We start from the raw sequence: 19,938 nt of genomic DNA, 5'->3' as shown, positions 1-19,938 counted from the left end.
ATACAAGCCAGGCTTGCCTCCTACAAGGTCAGAAGTAGGAGAGACACCAAATCGAAATCCGTACCTGCCCATGGGGCTCCTTCGTGAGGCCTTCCCCTGGTGCCTAAAGGGCCGAATCTCTGGTCAGAAAAGGCAGAACTAAAAAAGGGCTGCGTTTCCCTCTGTAATAGGGGGTGGGGGTGTAATTCTTGCCAGCCTCTACCAGAGGCTGACACACACAGGGCCTCTGCCAGCCTTTGGCTCTTCTGGTAGCTGGCATGATGACTCTTAAGTATGTGCCAGGCTGTGAGGCGTGATGAGACCCACCCCCACGGGCTCAGCCTTCTTGGGACAAAGAGATATAGACAGAAAAAGTCAAAGAAGGGTAGCAGGAGACTGTATTTCCCTTTTCTTCCCTCCAGTACTGCCTAAGAGCTGTAGATCCTGGGGGAAAAATAGGCACTTGAAATCTCTCTGTAATCCAAATAATCCTGTGAAGCAACTATTATTAACCCCAAGTTACCTGGCAGGAAATTGAACCTCATGGAAGATAAGGAACCACACCCAAGTTCACAAGCATGACGCTGAGATCTGGAGGATTGCTATTTGTGGCTCTACTGGGCCATGTGCTTTATCCCTCTGCTCCACTGCCTGGGAGAGATGGCAACACTTTACCAGCTCCCAAGTTGAGGTATGGGATGCTAGAGCCAAGGGGCTACAACAAAGGGCATGGAGGGGAGAGAGGGGCTTGAGAGATGGAGGAGCAAGGAGGTGAGGCAGGAGGGGGCAGATGGCGGGGGCATGGAGGGCTAGAATGGGGTTGTTAGGCAGTGGAGAGGTGGGGGTCTCAAGGTCAGACTGGGGAGCTAAGAATCCATACACAGCAAAGAGCCTCCAAGTGCCCCTTTCCCATCTGGTGGTAAACTCCCATCTCTAACAGCTCTAAGAGGGGTTAAGTGTGGGCTTCAAGATCTGTGTGGGCTGTGAATGTTTACTGGAGCAGCAGAGCCCATCATTTCTTTGCATTGTACCCACGGCCCTGCTCCAGCCTTCGGACCTTCAGCTCCTTCCTCCTGAGGAAGGGAAGCCACGGAGGAACAAAGGAAAGAAGGCCATCCTTGAGGTTTGAACTCAGGACCTTGTGCTGGCCAAGCAAGCACTCTACTCCTTGAGTAAAGCAAAGTTCTTGAGTCTCAAAGCCTGACTGCCAGATCGTAAGAGGCCTCGCTTCCATCCCCGTTGCCCCTTCCACCACCTTTTCCAATTCTGGAAGGGGTAGAATGGGCAGGGCAAGCTCCGCTACTTGTGCTTCTGTTTCCTCATCTGCAAAGTGGAGACAGTAACACTTACCTCATGACATAAGTGAACAAGCATCAAGTAAAACAGGACTCATACATGGTAAAGACAACCAGGCTTCCATACCTTTAGGTCTAGCATCCACAGATCCAACCAGCATGGGATAGAAAATATTAAAATCCTGTGGAATTTCTAATGTACTTTTCCCCTACACAATTCATAGGAATTACATCATATAGAGACGATTTTAAGTACATGGGAGAGACCAGTGCATGTCTGTAGTCCCATTTACTTGGGAGGATCACAGGATGAGGCCAGCTCCTGGCTGAGGGGGGTGAGGTGAGGGAGGGAGTAAAATCCTACTTGAAAAATAAGGTAAAAAGGGTGTGGGGTGATAGAGCACTTAGCAAGCACAAAGTCCTCAGTTCAAATTCCAGTACCACCAAATGACGTACAGGAGGAAAGGTGCACAAATTATAGGGAAATATTATGCCCATTTTATATATGAGACTTGACACTGTCAGATTGGGTATCTGCAGTAGGTCCTAGAACCAATCCTCCTCAGATACTCAGGAATGACTGCGCTGACAAACTTACCATTATCACGGAGGAACTATATAGCTGATGCCATGTTTAGAGCCCCTGAAGCTCCAGTACCAGGAAAGATACCCCAGGCTGCCCAGTCCGAGAGGTACAGAAGGGCAGCACAGCCGGGCGCTGGTGGCTCACGCCTGTAATCCTAGCTACTCAGGAGGCTGAGATCTGAGGATCACGGTTCAAAGCCAGCCCGGGCAAGAAAGACCATGAGACTCCTATCTCCAATAAACCACCAGAAAACCGGAAGTGGCGCTGTAGCTCAAGTGGTAGAGCGCTAGCCTTGAGCTGAAGAGCTGAGGGACAGCGCCCAGGCCCAGAGTTCAAGCCCCACGACCGACAAAAAAAAAAAAAAAGAAGGGCAGCACAGCTCTGCAACATAACCTGGCAGAGCGAGGACCATACTAGTCCCCATTGTGGACCTTGGTCCCCCTAGACTTCAAGCTCAGAAGCACTTGGAAATAAAGGCAGAAATGCCAACAGGGCTAGAAAAGTGGACTAGTATTTCCTTGGAAAGCCTAGAGCAAGTTCTCCACCTGCTGATAGAAGGCTGTTTTCTCCTGAATGTGTGACCTTGAACCTCACTGCCAGCAGCATATCTTCCTCTGGCACAAAAGGGCCACTTGCAGCTGTTTCCCTGCCAGATCTCCTAGGGCTGGCATTTGCCTGCTTTCTGCCCCTCTGTACTGGGAGCTAACTGGGGGCTGGTGGTGCAGGCCTGTCATTTTAGTTACTTAGGAGGCTGAGATGTGAGGATCATCGTTCAGAGCCAATCCAGACAGGAAAGTCCGTAAGATTCTTATCTCTAGTTAACCACCAAAAAGCTAGACATGGGTGGATGTGTGGTTCAAGTGGTAGAGTGTGTCAGCATTGAGCAAAAGAGCTATGGGACAGCACCTAGGCCCTGAGTTCAAGCCCTAGTACAGATACCAAAACCAAGCAAAACGTTTACCGGGAGCTGATTCTGGTAGGAATAAAGATTGAGGCCAGCCTTTTCCTGGCCTAAGATGAAGTCAGGCCCCACAGAGCCCTCTGAATGCTCTTATATTACTCTGGTCCCCGCTCACGACCCCTCATTTCCTTGGTGTCCTTTCCCTTCCTCTCCCCTTTCCTGCTTGCCTTCCTCAGCGCCCTCCCCAAGATGGAATTCTTCATCGTGAGCCTGCCATGCTCACCAGCCCTGGGGCCTCAGGCAGCTCGGCCAGGTTCAGGCCACTCGGTCCAGAAGAGCCACGTGGTGTGGCTGGCTCCTCTCCCCAATGGGCCAGGCCAGCCCTGCCAGGATTCCTGGGAGGAGGCCATCCCCGACATGACACAAGAGTGACTGCCAGGATGCCATTCTACAGCCGCCTCGGATTCATTGAGTTGTCACTGAATGTCCAGGTGGCCAGGGCGGGGCCGGCTGAGTCCTGCGAGGGAAGCCCGGGCACAGTGCCTGGCAGACAGCGCCCTTTGCCCAGACCCACTGGGACAGGCTTCGGACATCTGCCACCCTGCAAACATCTTGGCACATGGAAGAGGCACTTGTGTACTGAAATGAACAGGGAGAAGGGAGGCTCTGCCACGTGTTCTAATGCAATCAGGCCCAGAGCCTGCCCCCTGCACTTCCAGAGTGACCAGAAGGTCCTCTGAGCCACCACTGGGCAGACAGCAGCCTCCATCAGGGAGACCCCTGGGGCTCATGGGAAATGCTTGCATGGCAGTGCAGGGCTCTGATGAGACTCCAACCACAGTGGAAGGCTGCTGGACAAGGGTTGACCACAGGCCCGTCCCCTGAGCCTCACTGGGGGGTCCTCCCCTCCCCCTGGCTCCTGTGAACCTGGCCTCACTCCTCTACTTCCTTCTCTCCTAGAGCAAGGGTCAGGGGCATCTGAGGAGGTCACTGGCTCAGAGTGGCTCCCAGCCAGCCTGTCAAGTGACTCTTGAGTTGTGGTCTGTGGCAGGCACTTCATTCACAAAGGGAGCCTATCTGGCTTGGACTGGGAGAGCATATCACTTCAGGGTGAAGTGAGTTAATCATTAAGGGCCCCCCTTCCAGTGACCAGCACCTTCTGCCCCACAAATGCAGGGGTTGCTGGAGTTACAGAGGGGACAGCTGGGGCCAGGTCCCCTAGTCTTGGACTCAGGAATACAGCACACAAGGCCCTAGGGTCCCTTCTCTGGCTAATGGCACCCATTCTCCAGAAAGTGCAGAGGGCTTCCCCCTACCTCCACAACCCCTCTAGCAGCACATCCAACCCTCAGCTCATACAAGTCCCAGTGCATGTCCCTCATCCCTTCGGGCAGATCCGGCACGCTCATGTTTTTATAAAGAAACATTGGAAAGAGACACAGGAAGCCAGCAGGGCAGGAGGCTGCAGGCTGGATGGGAATGGGGTAGGAGGAAGAATGTTCAATGTGTATCTTTGTGTGTCTTTTTATATCCTTCAGTGTTCCAACCATGTGACGGCATTGCCTATTCATAGAAGTAGAAATGTATATTTAAAAAGCCATGAGCAGGGCAAGCAAACACACACACACACACACACACACACACACACACACAGAGCATCTGAACACACACACACACACACAGAGCATCTGAAGGCTGCAGTTCTGAGCCAAACCAACCACCTCGTCCTGTTGCTTGAATTATTACAAGAGTTTCCTCATGGCCTTCCTGCTCTCACTCCCGCTTCCTACCCATTGTCTCTTGCTCATATCCTAGCCAGAACAATCTTGTTAAAAGGTCAGATTGGCCATCCCCCTCCTTCTAAGCATATTTTAAAATGACCCCCCCCTACACACACACACACACACACATACACACACACACACACACACACACACACAGTTTCTATAATCCTCCTCAGGCCTAGCTTCCTTGCTGGATACCAGGGACCCCAACTTCTAACCTGGGGCCCACATGTCTATGCTGCCCATCCTCCACTTCTTTTAGGCTCAATGTACCTCCCTCCCGCTGGTAGGACCCCACTTCAGGCAGTCCAAACCAGCACCCTGACCTTGTCTGGCTTCATTCCTCCTCCCAGCATCCCCTCTTGCTGTTAGACTTGCTCTTTGTTCTCTGAAGTCACTCTAGCTCAAACAGCTGTTAAATGCCAACACGAGGGAACTTCCTGCCATCCATGTGTCCACCTCTGGGTGGTTTCAGGGTCCAAAGTCCCCAAAGAGAGAATAGAACTTTCCAGCAGCTAGAAGACAGGTATGATCCAACAGCTGCCTTAGAAGGATGATGGTGGAGTCCCTACTCGGGGATCTTGAGTGCTCCCCTGGAACCACAGCTGGCATTTCTGGAGCACCTCCTGCATGCGCTCAAAGGCACTGGCTCAGTGCTTGTAATGATGAGCAGGTGCATGTTGGACAGATGTGGCCCAGATCCTCAGTTCTCCCTCACACGCTAGGGAACAGAATAGATCAGCAGACCCAGAAGGGTACGAAAATGAGTGTGCCCAAAGACCTTGACACGGGCTTTAGAAACATTATGATGAGGGTTCCCAAAGCAAAGGCTGACCCCAGGACAAGACTGGAACCCTGAGCTCTCAAGCCTCTGGAAGGTGTTTTATTGGTTTGCTTTTCTTTTTGACTTTTTACTCTTTTAGAATAAGGGCACATTAAAAAAATTAAGAACTACAAAAAAATAATAAAAGGGCCCATGTTTTCAAGTGTTCACATTGTTTCCACACTCCATCCTAGGTGGCCTGCCGAGACCCTCCCCAGAAGCTGGGGCGCGGTTCCTCTGAGTTCCACTAGAGGGTGGCACCTGGCATCGTCCTGGGCTCCCGCTGCTTCTCCCAGGCCTCTTGGACCCTGGCACCTCTTTCCAAACCAGAGCAGGAGCTGATTAGGGATCTTGGTCCCCACAGGGGACTCTTTCAGGGACATAACCCTCCCCCCATCCAGCAGGAGATGACACCCCATCTCAGCCTAGCTCCCCACAGGGCGAATGGAGTGTCTCCCCCAAGTCATGTCTCCACCCCAGCAAAAAGCACACTGGTGTCCATTCTGGGGCCCACCTACCCAGGCCCCTCCTATCACACCCCATGGCCACTCCAGCCATAGTGACAGATGCTCAGCCATCAGCTGACCCTCACTATGAGCTAAGGAGCTCCCTGACTTCAGAGCCCTGGTTCAAGAGGGGCTAGGAGAAAGGCAGGTCACTGAGCTGAGACAGCCAGGCAGGAGAGGAGAAGCGACAGGGAGCTGCTGAGCGGCCAGCACAGGCCTCTAGGTCTACAAGGAAGAAGAGGTATTGGGGGTGGGGGTGTCATTAGGCCTGGGCTGGGGGGCTGGGGAGGTAAGAAGAGGCTCTCCTTGGCCCTCCCTAACCTGCCTCTGGTTACTATAGGGACCTGTGCCCAGGTGACAAGACCTCAGGCCCCCAGAAAGGAAATCTCCATGCTGTACCCATCTGGGTGTCAGCCCAGCCTTTGTAGGAGAGTAGGAGCCCTCCCCCAGCCCAGGCCTGTCCCCCCAGCCCCAGCTCCCAACAGTGACTCCCAGGGCCTCCCCTCCATTGGCTGGGGGGGGATCCTGGCTGTCCTGGGGCCCCGCCTCCCCAGCGCTTGATCATGGCCCCGACCACACCCGTGGCTCTATTCCTGCTGCTCATTCATCTCCATGTCCGATACCAGGATGTTCTTCTCAGTGGCCTCGCCAGGGCCAGAGCTACTACGGCTATAGCGGGCGCCCTCGAAGGCCCCACGCTCCACGCTCTGTCGCCTCCGGTAGAGGATAAGGGCTGCAGTTATCAGGGCCAGGAGCAGCAGCACCGCCATCAGCACCACCACCAGAGCAGCTGGGTTCTCAGGGAGCGCAGCTGCAGGGGAGAGTAGACATCAGGCTGCAGTCTTGCCCACAGGGGACGAGGGGAAGAGCAGGGCCTACCCCAGCAGTGCCTTCCACTCACCTGATGGGGAGAAGCTGCTCTCCTCCACTGCAGAAAAAGGAAGAGACAGGTTGGTAACAGTTGCCATAACAGTAATAACAATCGCTTGAGCCAACACCTGGAAAGCACTTTGCAGGATTTGCTGACTTCTGGGGGCCTGCTGTCCAGCTTGGAAGGTCAAGTCCCAGAGCCAGTACTTTCTACAGGCTAATGGATCCCCAGAAAGGGTCCCAGTTGTCTCAGTCCTGTCTGTTCATGCCCTCTGACCCCTGACCTGCTGTCTCCTGGACCTGCCAGGATGCCTGCTCACCTCGAGGGAGCTTGCAGACAACGCCCATGGTGATGTTAGTGCAGGCCCCAGGGCGCCATAGCCCACTGTTGCTCTGGATCCAGTAGCAGCTGTTGTGGCTCAGCATACTGGGACCCAGACCAGGGGATCCCCAGTTAGAGTAGTTCACCACTGTGTTGTCCTGCCAGACCAGTGTGCCTCCTGTCGAAAAGAAGGCACTGGGGGGGTAGGTACAGGGGTGCAAGGCGGGACAGGAGCAGGGGGAGATGGCCAGTGCTCCAGGACCAACCCTCCTCTCTTCCCATGCCTCTCCAACCTGGGGAGGAACAAGGGAGGGCACCTCTCCTACAGCACAAGCCCAGGTCCACTCACCTCCTTGAGGTACCTACCTTTGGGGTTGAAGTTCATGCCCAGCCAAGCACCCCGATTCTGGCCTTCCGAGCTCTGCAGATGCTCCCAAACAAACACGTTCTCCATTTCATCCAGAATGGACAGGACTGCCCCACCCACTGGACATAAAGGAGGCCCAGTCAGGGCCATTTGGTCTCCCTGGAGTAGCAGACCGCCCCCCTTCCAAAAAAAGCAACCCTAACCTTCCTCTCTGGCATCCAATACAGGATAGTGTGGAATCCATGTATTTGTATGCACGTGTATATTATAGAAACATTCTGTACAGATGACACCTACGTTCTCTATACTGTACATGTTACATATAGTCTGTAGCAATTAGAAAGTGAAGGGGAAGCCAGGCGCTGGTCTCACACTTTTAATCTTAGCTTCCTGGGTGGTTGAGATATGAACTTCAACGCCAGCCTAGACAGAAAAGTCCACAAAACTCTATGTCTAATTAATGAGCAAATTGCCTGCATTGGGGCATGACTTCAGTGACAGAGCACCTGCCAGCTGTGAGTGAAAAAGCCAAGTAAGCCAGCATGAGGCCCTAAGTTCAAGCCCCAGTACTGGCACAATGAAAAGGCTGTGAGCCATAGACAGGCTGGCAAAGAGGATGAAGAGTTCCTGAAAACAAGAGTTGCCTTGAAAACAAAAGAACCTGTGCAGCAAGGTGACTGACTTCTGAGTGACCACACAGGAGGCCCTCTGAAATGCCCGCCTGGGCTGACCTGTCTCCACCTACCTCTCTGGCAGCGCTGCAGCGCCTCCTTGTGGCCCAGCAGCAACTCCATGTGGAAGGAGTAACAATGCTCCCTAAAGGGGATCCACGCAGAGTCAGCCAACCCCTGGGGACAGCTGCCGTGATAGTTTATCCTTCGGGGAGGAGGTGGCCCTGGGGGAGAGGAAGAGGTACAGGATTGAGGACGTAGCCCAGTACCCTCCCAGGACCACCTTACCCAGACCTGGACCTCAGTAGGTGGTGCTCACCCCTGTTAACTCCGCACACCGCGCCCTGCAGCTTGGTGTCGCAGCTGGTGGTGTGCCAGGCCCCGTCTACATCCAGGTAGGTGCAGCCCCCTGAGTGCTGCGGCTCTCCATCCTGCCAGTTTATATAGCTCAGGGGCTCCTCTGAGACCCAGGAGTACTGCCGGGAACCCTAGGCATGAAGAGGCCATGGGTGGGAAGAAGGGGAGACAGTCAATGGAAGAGAGAAGAGGTGGGCAGAGGAGAAAGGGACGAGGGGAGGGGGCGGGTGGGAAATCCAGGCAGTGGGCAGGGTGAGGTTGGGGGCTGGAGTGTTAGGGGCCCACCTCCTCACTGGCCAGCCCGATCCAGAGTGGCACCCGCAGGCCTCGGGCAGCCTGTGTGAGGAAGGCCTGGGTGTAGGGGTCAGGCACATGGGCCAGGCTGGTGTTGCGGCTCTCACACAGCAGGAGGGCATCATGCCAGCGCAGAGGCTTCTGCAGCAGCCGGAAGGTGCCATTGAGGTAGGAGAGCTCCGTGCCGGGGGCAGGGGGCGATGCTGCTGGGGATGGGCTCAGGGAAAGGTCTACAGGGAAGGGGGCAGGGCTCAGGCTGGGCTCTGCCACCCTCATCTCATTCCCAGGCATGAGACTTGGGGCGGGGGGGTGGGGTTGGGCAGAGTGGTAGGAGGGACAGAGGAAGAAGCTAGAGCCTTGGCCTTACTCTGGCCCAAGAAACAAACCCAGGGCAGAAAGACACCATGCAGGGAGCGAGAGGAAGCTCAGGGGCCTCTTACCCCAGGCATGCACCCAGTGTTTGTCAGGCACCCAATATTCAGCTTTCCCAGGGGAGCCTTCCACACACCCAGATCTTACAGCCAGGACCCCTCAGGGCTGCTACTGTCTTTCCAACTCTCAGCGCCTGCGTTTCCACCACCTGAGATCTGATTCCCCAGCAGATACACGACTCCCTGTCCTAAGGGCCTCTAAAGCTCAGGGACCCTCCACTCCTCATGATGGCATGGCCCCTGGCAGCTGGCTCAGTGCTAGACACATACCTGTGCCCTTCTGGCAAATGAATCCGTGAGCCTCCTCAGTGCAACTCCGGTCATCCCAGCGGCCAGTGAAGTGTGCCGATGGGCTGTGCAGGACAACCGCACAGCTGGTCTGGGGGAGGAAGGAGCTGCTCAGGGGAGTCCCATGGGGGCTGCTTCCCCCAGCTGTACCACTGCCCGCCCCCCAAAGGGAAGAAAGAAGGAATGAGGGCAGACAAGCCAGGAGAGAGCGGAAGGATGTCCTTACCGGTTTGTTGCCGCTGGGAGCAGGGCTGGGGCCGGAGGGCTCCCCCGGTGCCCAGTTGGCATAGAGCAGAGGCTCCTGCTCCACCCATTGGAAGTCCCGCTGTGAGGCATGGAGGCCAGTCCAGAGGTCAAAGGTCACATTGGGTAGCTTGGCTGTGATGAACGCTACAGACCCCCAGAATAGAGTCAAGAGTGATGGGCTGATCCCTGACTGCTCTGAGTGGGGAGATAGCCCGGGGGTGGGGGGTTGTGTTGGAGGACATGAGGAGGGCGGCCTCCCCATGGTCTGGCTGTACCTTGCTCTAAGGGATTTGCAATGGTGATCAGCTGGGCTTCTTGCTGCTCACAAAAGAACTGTGCCTCTGACCACTTCACCCGGTCCTGGGGGTGCTGGCCCTGGATTCTGAAACACTGTGGGAAGGAGGTGTCTGAGCCACAGCCGCACCTCCATATCCCGGGGATTCCAGAAACCCCGCCACCCACCTCAGCATGGGTCCTGAGAAGTTTGGGGGCTGAGAACCAGGATGTCTGGGTGTCCTCAGACTAGACTCCACCCTCCTAACTTGCCACAGAGGCTGATTCAGACACCTGCCCAATGCTCTTGGGGAATTTAAAAAAAAAGTTGTGTTTTTTTTTCTTGTGCTGATCTTGGGGCTTAAATTGGGAGTCTATGCAATGCCCTGAGCTTTTTTGCTCAAGGCTAGCACTCTACCACTTGAGCCACAGCTCCATTTCTGGCTTTATGTATTTATTTATTGGTAGTTAATTGGAAGTTAAGAGTTTAATGGAGCTGGGCACTGGTGACTCACACCTGTAATCCTAGCTACTTAGAAGGCTAAAATCTGAGGATGGAGATTCCACACCAGGTGGGGCAGAAAAGTCCCTGTACGATTCTTTTTTTTTTTTTTTTTTTTTTGTCGGTCATGGGGCTTGAACTCCGGGCCTGGGCACTGTCCCTCAGCTCTTCAGCTCAAGGCGAGCGCTCTACCACTTGAGCTACAGCGCCACTTCCGGTTTTCTGGTGGTTTATTGGAGATAGGAGTCTCACGGTCTCTCCTGCCCGGGCTGGCTTTGAACCGCGATCCTCAGATCTCAGCCTCCTGAGTAGCTAGGATTACAGGCGTGAGCCACCAGCGCCCGGCTCCTGTACGATTCTTATCTGTAATTAACCATTCAAAAACTGGAAGTGGTGCTGAGGCTCAAAATGGTAGCTTGCTAGTCTTGAGCAAAAGAGCTCAAAGATAGTGCCCAGGCCCTGAGTTCAAGCCCCAGGACCAACATACACACACACATACACAGCTCAAGGACAAGCCAGGTACTGATGGCTCATGCCTGTAATATTAACTCAGGAGGTTGAAATCTGAGCGGTTCAAAGCTAGCCTAGGGAAGGAAAGATGTGTGTTTTGTGTGTGTGTGTGTGTGTGTGTGTGTGTGTGTGTGTGTGTGTTGGTCCTGGGGCTTGAACTCAGAGTCTGAGTGCTTGAGCTCTTTTGTTCAAGGCTAGCACTCTACCACTTTAAGCCACAACTCTACTTCCAGTTTTGTGGTGGCTAAATGGAGATAAGGGTCTCATGGACTTTCCTGCCTGGGCTGGCTTTGAACATGATTCTCAGATCTCAGTCTCCTGAGTAGATAGGGTTACAGTTGTGAGCCACTGGCACTCAACAACTTTTTTTGTGTGGTGGTAGTGGGGTTTGAACTCTGGGTCTGATATTCGCTAGGCAGGCTGCTCTACTTCTGGGCCCATATCTCCAGCCCCACACTGAGATTTTTAAATATAATAACAGAAAAATAAATACCATGTGAGCTCACTCCTATGCAGAATATAAGCTCATCTCACAGAAGTTAAAGATAGAATGGGAATTCCCAGTGGAGGGGCAGTCAAGGCTGATCAGTGGGTATAAGTTACAGTAAGACAGGACCCATTAGTGCTGGGGTGCTACTCTACAGTAGGGTGGTTATAGCTAACAATAATGTGCTGTGTACTTCAAAGAAGCTAGAATTCATGATTATTTAATGCTTTCACCCCCAAAGCATAATAAATACTTAAGAAGATGGATGCTGACTCTGAGTTAAACAGTGCGCCATGTAAACACATACTGAGATATCACATGGTACCCAAAAAATACATGCAACTTTTATACTCGTAGGTGCCAGTTAAAAATAAATTTAAAGTAAAAAAAAAAAAAAAAAGAAGAGAATTTTCTATTATAGAGGAAAATAATTGTGGAATATATTCAATCACATTGCTTCTAAACATTATTTTTTTTTTTTTTTTTGGGGTCCGGTCGTGGGGCCTGAACTCTGGGCCTGGGCACTGTCCCTCAGCTCTTCACCTCAAGGCTAGTGCTCTACCACTTGAGCCACAGCGCCACTTCCGACTTTTTTCTTTTTGCTTATGTGGTGCTGGGAATCGAACCCAGGGCCTCAGGCATGCAAGGCAAGCGCTCTACCACTGAGCCAACTTCCCAGCCCCTTCTAAACATTATTTAAATGTTGATAATTACTACAACTAATCATTTGAGTGAGTCCAAACATGTTTACATACCAGTCATAAAGAAGTTTTCATTTAAAAAATACTATTTTTCATTTTAACTTACGTTTTAAGTTTTGTTCTTACAAACATTTTCTTTTTGGTCAGGCGTGGGGCCTGAACTCTGGGTCTGGGTACTGTCCCTCAGCTCTTCAGCTCAAGGCTAGTGCGCTACCACTTGAGCCACAGTGCAATTTTTGGCTTTTCTGCTTATGTGGTGCTGAGGAATCAAACTCAAGGCTTCATGCATGCAAGGCAAGTATCCTACCACTGAGCCACCTTCCCAGACCTTTACAAACATTTTTATTGACATACACACAACCAAATACACACACACACACACACACACACACACACACAGAGTCTGGGAATGTATGGTCCATATTTTGTTTTACTAGGAGGAGTTCATTATCAAAAAGTTTGACTACAGTGGATCCAAAAATCTCACTGATGTATTTGGACCCCTTCCACTACCACATTGAGCCATTTTCCAAGGACTCTAGCCCTGGCTTTGGGCCCAAGTAAAAGAGAGGTCGGTGGGTAAATGCAAGAAGCTATGACTTGGGGCTGGGAAGGTGGCTCAGTGGTAGAGCGCTTGCCTTGCATGCCTGAGGCCCTGGGTTCGATTCCTCAGCACTACATAAGCAAAAAGAAAAAAGCCAGAAGTGGCGCTGTGGCTCAAGTGGTAGAGCATAGCCTTGAGCTGAAGAGCTGAGGGACAGCGCCCAGGCCCAGAGTTCAGGCCCCACGACCAGACCCAAAAAAATTAAAAAAAAAAAAAAAAAAGAAGCTATGACTTGAATGTTGCCAAAGAGCCAGAACTCCTGAGGCTCAGCCCTCCCAGGTTCACATCTTCTCCCCTGGCCATGCTGGCAATCTCTCCCCCACATCCTACCTTGTTGAGGAACTGGCTCCAGCCAGAAGGGCAGCCCCCCAGGGCTGGAGGTGGCAGGTCAGGGAGTTGTGTCTGCCCCGTGTTGTTGGTGCGCTTGCAGATGTAGGGCAAGGCTGTCAGGCATCTCTGGTCCCCCCAGTCCTCTGTGAAAGGGAGGGGAGGACAGTCACCCCAGAATAGGGCAGGGCAGTTTCTGGTAGTACTCTTGGCCACAAGAAAAGCATGAGTTCAGGCTGGGAATGTGGCTTAGTGGTAGAGTGCTTGTTTAGCATGCATGAAGTCCTGGGTTTGATTCCTCAGTACCACATAAAGAGAAAAAACCAGAAGTGGTGCTGTGGCTCAAGTGGTAGAGCACTAGCTTTGAGCACAGAGAGGATCAGGGACAGAGCCCAGTCCCTGAGTTGTTTTTGCCTAGGAGTGGCAGAAAGAAAGAAAGAAAGAAAGAAAGAAAGAAAGAAAGAAAGAAAGAAAGAAAGAAAGAAAGAAAGAAAGAAAGAAAGAAAGAAAGAAAGGAAGAAAGAAAGGAAGGAAGGAAGGAAGGAAGGAAGGAAGGAAGGAAGGAAGGAAGAAAGAAAGGAAGGAAGGAAGGGAAAAAAACAAAGAGAAAGAAAGAAAAGCATGGGTTGGGACTCATGTCCAGCTGAACTCAAGTCCTCTGTAACGTAGGGGCCACAAGGCAGAGGAGAGCTCAGCCCTCTCTAGATCTAGCCCTTCCTGAGTTTGGGAACAAAGAATGAGAAGAACTAGGATCATGTCTGTAATCCCAGCTACTTAGGAGGTAGAGATCTCAATCAATAAGCTGGGCAGCTAGGTGCCAGTGGCCCATACCTGAAATCCTAGCTACTCAGGAGACTGAGATCTGAGGTTGGTGATTAGAAGCCAGCCTGGACAGAAAAGTCCATGAGATTCATATACCCAATTAACCACCAGAAAATTAGAAGTGACACTGTGGCACAAGTGATAGACACTAGCTTTAGCCCTAAGCTCAGGGACAGCACCCAGGCCCTGAGTTCAAGTACCACAACCAAAGGGGGGGTGGTGGCTGGACACAGTGTCATGACTGAAGTCTGAGGGTGGCCTCAGGCAAAAACATAACAACTGCTTGAAAAATAATTAAAGCAGAAAGGCCTGAAAGTGGCCTCTGCCTAGCAAGTGTGACAGGATGAGTTCAAACCACAGTACCAGTCCCCACCCCTCCCCCAAAAGAGACAAAGAATAAGAAGAAACTGATGGCCCTGGCCACTGTTGCTTCCCGTCCCCACACGCTCACCTCGGCTGGCTGTCATGTACACGCACTTCTTCTCTTTCCCCGGGGGCCGAGGTTTGCCCGCTGCCCAGGAGATGAAGTTAATAATGGAGCCATCTGTCCACCTGCAATGGCACAGAACAGGGGTGACGCCAGCCAGCACTGACCCAAGGCTCAGCCTCCCCTGTATGCAGCATGAGGGTAGCATCAAGCGGGGGGGGGGGGGGGAGAGTGATAGGCATCCAGGAGCTCCAAGGCTGAAGACTGTAGAACAGAACCACACAGCCCCGGCAGCCAGGGACTTCAGGACCTGGTGACTCCAAGGATAGCCCAGCCCTCATTTCTCTGAGACTCCTGAAAACTCCTTCACAGGGGCTCTAAGCACAGTCCTGCCTCAAGCACTGGCTGCAGAGCCCCCCTCTGGGTGATCAGATGCTCTGAGGTCGCTTTGTTCATGATGGTGATCCCAGGTATACTAGAAGGCAGCCACTGTTATTTCATTATTTAGTGCTCAGTATGTGTTGGATGCTGTGCTAAGGACTTGGATTTCTTCCCTCCCTCCCTCCTTCTCTCTTTGCTCCTCTCCCCTCCCTCCCTCCTTCTCTCCTTGTTCCTCTCCCCTCCCTCTCTCCTTCTCTCCTTGCTCCTCTCCCCTCCCTCCCTCCTTCTCTCCTTGTTCCTCTCCCCTCCCTCTCTCCTTCTCTCCTTGCTCCTCTTCCCTCCCTTCCTCCTTCCCTTTTGGTCCTTTCCTCTTTCTTTGCAGTATAGGGATTTCTAATCCTCACAAGAATCCTCCATAGATGGGCACCTCTGGTGGCTAACACCTGTAATCCTAGCTATTCAGGAGGCTAAGATCTGAGGTTCGAAGCCAGCCTGAGCAGGAAAGTCCCAAAGACTCTTATTTCCAATTATCCACCAAGAACCCAGAAGTGGAGCTGTGGCTCAAGTGGTAGAAGTCAGCCTTGACCTTGAGCAAAAAAGCTAAGGGACAGACCCTGAGTTCAAGCCCCAATACTGGCAAGTACACACACACACACACACACACACACACACACACACACACACACACACACACACACACACACACACACACACACACACACACAGAATCCTAGAAGGCAGCTCCATTAATCACTACTTTCAGATGAGAAGCCTAGAAAGGCTAAGTCACTTACTTGAGGCCACACAGTCAAGACAGGAGCAGAGCTAAATTCAAACATCACATTTTTCCCCCAACACACCCTTAGGGGTGTGCCTAGGGGCAGAGCTGGCCGCCTGTGCATACACTCCTTTCACACCTGCTGCCTGCCAAAGTTTCCCACCTGAAGCGCCCATCACTCTCAGAGGTGTGCAGGCCGATCCACCAGTGCTGCTCCTGGCCCCGAGAGAACTGGGGAAGGGGCGGAAGGTGAAGGTTGGCAGCCTCCTGGCTTTGGGTCCCAATGGGTCCTCCCCCAAAGTTTATGGCCCTTGCTGTCTCTCTCCCACCTTCTGCAAGTTGTGCCCCAGAAAATCCAGCTCATCCTGGCTGTGCACAGAGGTCAGCTCGGCCTGGAACCACGTGCAGATGCGCTGCGCCTGCGCCCACGTGGAGTGATGCTCGAAAAACTTGTATTCTGCATCCTGGAAGCGCAGCCACTCCCGCCGGCCTGCGGGAGCAGCCCAGGGGTGGGAGCCACAGCCAGGGCCCAGAGGCTCTCCGAGGGGCCAGGGCAGGGCCAAGGGCAGGTGGCAGGTGGACCAGGCTGGGAGCACAATAGACCCGGGCCAGGCCAGGTGCCAGGCTCCAGGTCCTGGACTTGCCCCTCCTTCCACACTGAGGAAAACAGGGTGATGGTGTCCAACCCCAGCCAAGTCCATCCCCCTGGGGCTGGAACCCCTGGCCATGGTGTGGAACCTCACCTTGTGGGCTGACATCAGGCTCCCGCACTTCCGTGCCTAAGGGACAACAGAAACGAAGATGCTGCCGGGGAAGGCAGGCTCTCCCTAGGATGCCAGGCCCCGCTGCGCTTCTCTCCTTCTAGAGAATGTCCCCCAGGGTTACCCCAGCCCACCTCGAGGGATCTTGCAAATCCAGTCCAGCTGCGTCTCGCACTGCATGGCCACCCACTGCAGGGAGGCCAGGTCCAGCACTGCACAGCCCCGAATGTCATCATCGTCGTGCCGGCTCCGGTCGAAATTGTGGTAAGAGAACTGGACAACCCGGTAGAGGAGGGAAGAGAGACTTAAGACACAAGGTACAGGCGGCTCCATCTCCAGGACCAAGAGGCCTGGCCTGAGCTGGACACCCCCAAACTGGGCTGGGCTCTCATCCCCAGCCGGCTTTCTTAAACTCTGGCCTCTTAGAACTTCACCTCCCCCAAGCACCACCCTCATCCGGTAAATCCCACCCACAATCAAGCCACGCCCCCCTCCTCCCTAATCCTCACCCCGAGGCCATCGCTCCAGCGCCAACTCTGACCCTCTCTAGGGTCCCGACGGTTCAGGCCAATCCAGAACCAGTGCTGCTCGTGGATCTCCGGCTCTGATTCACTTCAGTACAATGCAGGGATGGAGAGAGAAAAGAGAAGTGAGAACCACAGGGGCCAAAACTCCCCTGGCTGCTGATGACCTGGGCAGTTCTGTGCTTGAGGCCTCTCCATCTTTGCTTCATCCTACCTGCTAAACTAAAGCACTCATTTTCTTTCTTTTTCCTTTCCTTTTCTTTCCTTCTTTTTTTTTTTCTTGTTGGTTGTGGAATGTGAACTCAAGGCCTGGGTGTTGTCCCTGAGCTCTTTTGTTCAACGCTAGTGCTCTACCCACTAGAGTTTTTCTGGTGGTTAACTGGAGATAAGAGTCTCATGGACTTTCCTGCCCTGGCTGGCTTTGAACCACAATCCTCAGATCTCAGCCTCCTGAGTAGCTGGGTTACAGGTATGAGCCATCAGCACCCAGCTCCAAAGCACTCTTTTGTTTGTCCAAGTTCTCTCTCTAGAGATGAGAGCTAAAGCAAATTGTCTGGCCTGGCTCCCTTTCCCTTGGCTTCTGTGTGGGATGCCCTACCCAGCAAGATTCTGCATGCTGATGGCCAAACAGCCAGAAACCCCAGACTCTGGAGAAAAATAAACCTGTATTCAAGCCCAACTCTATGACCCTAGGACAAATAACCTAGCCCTCGAGGGTCACTGGAAATTACTACTTCCAGAGGTGTTGAGAACTATGAACATTTACCACAGTATCAGGTACACAGTGTGTGGTAAGATGTGCTGTTGAGTTATTGTAGTTATTAATTAAATGACATAATTAATGTTATAGTGGTTCATGCCTGAAATCCTAGCTACTCAGGTGGCTGAGATATGAGGATCATTGTTCACACCTAGCCAGGGTAGTAAAGTTGGTGAAACTCTTAGCTCCAAATAAACACTGGAAGTGGAGTTGTGGCTTAAGTGGTAGAGCAGTAACCTTGAATGAAAAAGCTCAGAATCTGTGCCCAGGCCATGAGTCCAAGCCCCAAAACCAGTACCAAAAAAAAAAAAAAAAAAACACATAATCTTGATTGCTAGAGAGATGCTTGGAATTTAGAGCTCAGGAACCGGGACCAGAAAAGTGCTTGCCTAGCATGCATGAGGCCCTAGGCTCAATTCCTTGGTACCTCATAATCAAAAAATAAAAATAAAAATTTTTATTTTTGGATTTTTCCTGATACTAAGGTATATAAATGCTGTGTGCCATAGAAAACAGTACTTGGAGCCCACAGGATAGAGATGGGGTCCTGAAACGATGCCCTGAGCAATCGAGTTCCAGCCTTTCTTTAATGTCTTAGAATGGTTTATTGAGGAGTGTGAGTTACTATTGCTGTAACAGAGGGGGTGCTCAACTGGGATCAGTTGTGATGGCAAGTATGTGCATCAGAGTGGGTGCTGCTGGCTCTCTAAGGCTGCACCTCAGTCTCCTTTGCATGAGTGGGCCACACCAGTATGTTCACCCAAGATTACGGGGACACAGCTACTTGATGGGGACAGAATGGTCCAGGTGTTCCAAGCACTCAAGACAGGCCCTACTGGGGTCCTTTTCACTCCACCCACCTTCTGTCCCCATTACTCAGCAAATCCAAGAGTCTGGTAACATGATTGTGCAGACAGCCCCTCCCCACCCTATCCCTGCCTGGTCCCAAGCTCCGTACCCAAAGATTTTGTTGAGCATGTTGGCTACAAAGTGTTCCTCTTCGTAGCTGGCCAGGCTCAGCAGCTGGGCCCCCAACTCCTGGCAGTTCCCCTGGGCCTGGATCCAGCTCTTCTTGTCCTGTAGCCGCTCTGAGCTGAATACCTGCATGAGTAGAGCCCATTGTATAAGCTGCGCCCACTGGCCCTCCTCCTCAGGGATTTCTATGACAGCAGGAGGGTGGGATGCAGTGGCTTCATTGCTAAGGACAATCCTGCTCATCAGGAAAGGGAAGCTGGCACCATCAGCAAGGTGAGGGCTTCTGTGCCAAATCTCTGTAGGGATCCATTTTAGCAGAGCTACAATGTGCTATGGACCAATTCCTTCCTTTCCCTAGACTTTAGTTTCTGCACTTCATAAAAGACCTTAGATGCGGGGCTAGGAAGTTGGCTCAGTGGTAGAGCGCTTGCCTTACATGCCTGAGGCCCTGGGTTCAATTCCTCAGCACCACATAAGCAAAAAGAAAAAAGCTGGAAGTGGCACTGTGGCTCAAGTGGTAGAGCGTAGCCTTGAGCTGAAGAGCTGAGGGACAGCGCCCAGGCCCAGAGTTCAGGCCCCACAACTGGACCCAAAAAAAAAACAAAAAACAAAAAAACAAACAAGACCTTAGATGCCTTCCGTGACCCCAAAATATGGCAGATTACCAGGCGCCTTGCAGATCTATTGAACTGAGTCTCTACAGTGGCAACCTAGCAGATATTGTTTATTTTGTTGTTTTGTAATGCTGGGAATAGAACCCAAGTCCTTGTATAGATGAACTAGAAGAGTTACTTTGCCAGGCACTGGTGGCTCAAACCTATAATCCTAGCTACTAAGGTGGCTAAGATCTGAAGGAAAGTCTTTTTGTTGTTGTGTTGTGTTGTGTGTGTGTGTGTGTGTGTGTGTGTGTGTGTGTGTGTGCATGTACCATTCCTGGGGCTTGAATTCAGTGTGTGTGTGTGTGTGTGTGCATGTACCATTCCTGGGCCTTGAATTCAGGGCCTGGGCAGTGTCCCTCAGCTTTTGTGCTCAAGGCTAGTGCTCTACCACTTTGAGCCACAGCTCTATTTCCAGCTGCTGCTGCTTTTCTTACACAGACTTTCCTGCTTAGTCTGGCTTCAAACATGATCCCCAGATCTCAGCCTCCTGAGTAGCTAAGGATTACAGGCAAGAGCCACCAGTGCCTGGCAAAAAGCCAGAAGTAGAGCTGCAGCTCAAGCACTAGTCTTGAACAAAAATGCTGAGGGACAGCCATCCAAGCCCTAAGTCCTGAGTTCAAACTCCAGGACTAACACACACTCTGGATCTCTGGATCACAGATGGTGCCCAGGAAAGCTGCCTCTCTGCTCTGCCCTGCTCTTCTGCCCCCTGCCATGCTGCCAACAG

General features: G+C 52.3%; 1 protein-coding gene across 1 annotated transcript in view; it reads right to left on the bottom strand.

Moving 5' to 3' along the window:
- Positions 1 to 5,412: 5,412 nt before the first annotated feature.
- Positions 5,413 to 19,938, bottom strand: part of Mrc2 (mannose receptor C-type 2) — a 56,034-nt gene continuing 41,508 nt past the window's right edge. The window contains exons 13-30 of the mRNA XM_070027710.1: positions 18,536 to 18,678; positions 16,803 to 16,905; positions 16,428 to 16,566; positions 16,276 to 16,311; positions 15,862 to 16,022; positions 15,696 to 15,763; positions 14,398 to 14,498; positions 13,128 to 13,270; positions 9,996 to 10,110; positions 9,701 to 9,864; positions 9,457 to 9,565; positions 8,747 to 8,985; positions 8,424 to 8,592; positions 8,179 to 8,328; positions 7,433 to 7,552; positions 7,065 to 7,244; positions 6,776 to 6,802; positions 5,413 to 6,685 (exon numbers count right to left, since the gene is read on the bottom strand). Coding sequence (XP_069883811.1) covers positions 6,462 to 6,685; positions 6,776 to 6,802; positions 7,065 to 7,244; positions 7,433 to 7,552; positions 8,179 to 8,328; positions 8,424 to 8,592; positions 8,747 to 8,985; positions 9,457 to 9,565; positions 9,701 to 9,864; positions 9,996 to 10,110; positions 13,128 to 13,270; positions 14,398 to 14,498; positions 15,696 to 15,763; positions 15,862 to 16,022; positions 16,276 to 16,311; positions 16,428 to 16,566; positions 16,803 to 16,905; positions 18,536 to 18,678 — 2,391 coding nt within the window. The 3' untranslated portion in view covers positions 5,413 to 6,461. The remainder of the gene's footprint in view (positions 6,686 to 6,775; positions 6,803 to 7,064; positions 7,245 to 7,432; positions 7,553 to 8,178; positions 8,329 to 8,423; positions 8,593 to 8,746; positions 8,986 to 9,456; positions 9,566 to 9,700; positions 9,865 to 9,995; positions 10,111 to 13,127; positions 13,271 to 14,397; positions 14,499 to 15,695; positions 15,764 to 15,861; positions 16,023 to 16,275; positions 16,312 to 16,427; positions 16,567 to 16,802; positions 16,906 to 18,535; positions 18,679 to 19,938) is intronic.

The sequence above is a fragment of the Dipodomys merriami genome, unplaced genomic scaffold (assembly GCF_024711535.1).
Source record: "Dipodomys merriami isolate MVZ:Mamm:240054 unplaced genomic scaffold, mDipMer1.0.p SCAF_19, whole genome shotgun sequence".
Lineage (NCBI taxonomy): Eukaryota > Metazoa > Chordata > Mammalia > Rodentia > Heteromyidae > Dipodomys > Dipodomys merriami.
Note: the sequence above shows the minus strand (reverse complement) of the source record. Positions and strands in the feature narration are given on the sequence as shown.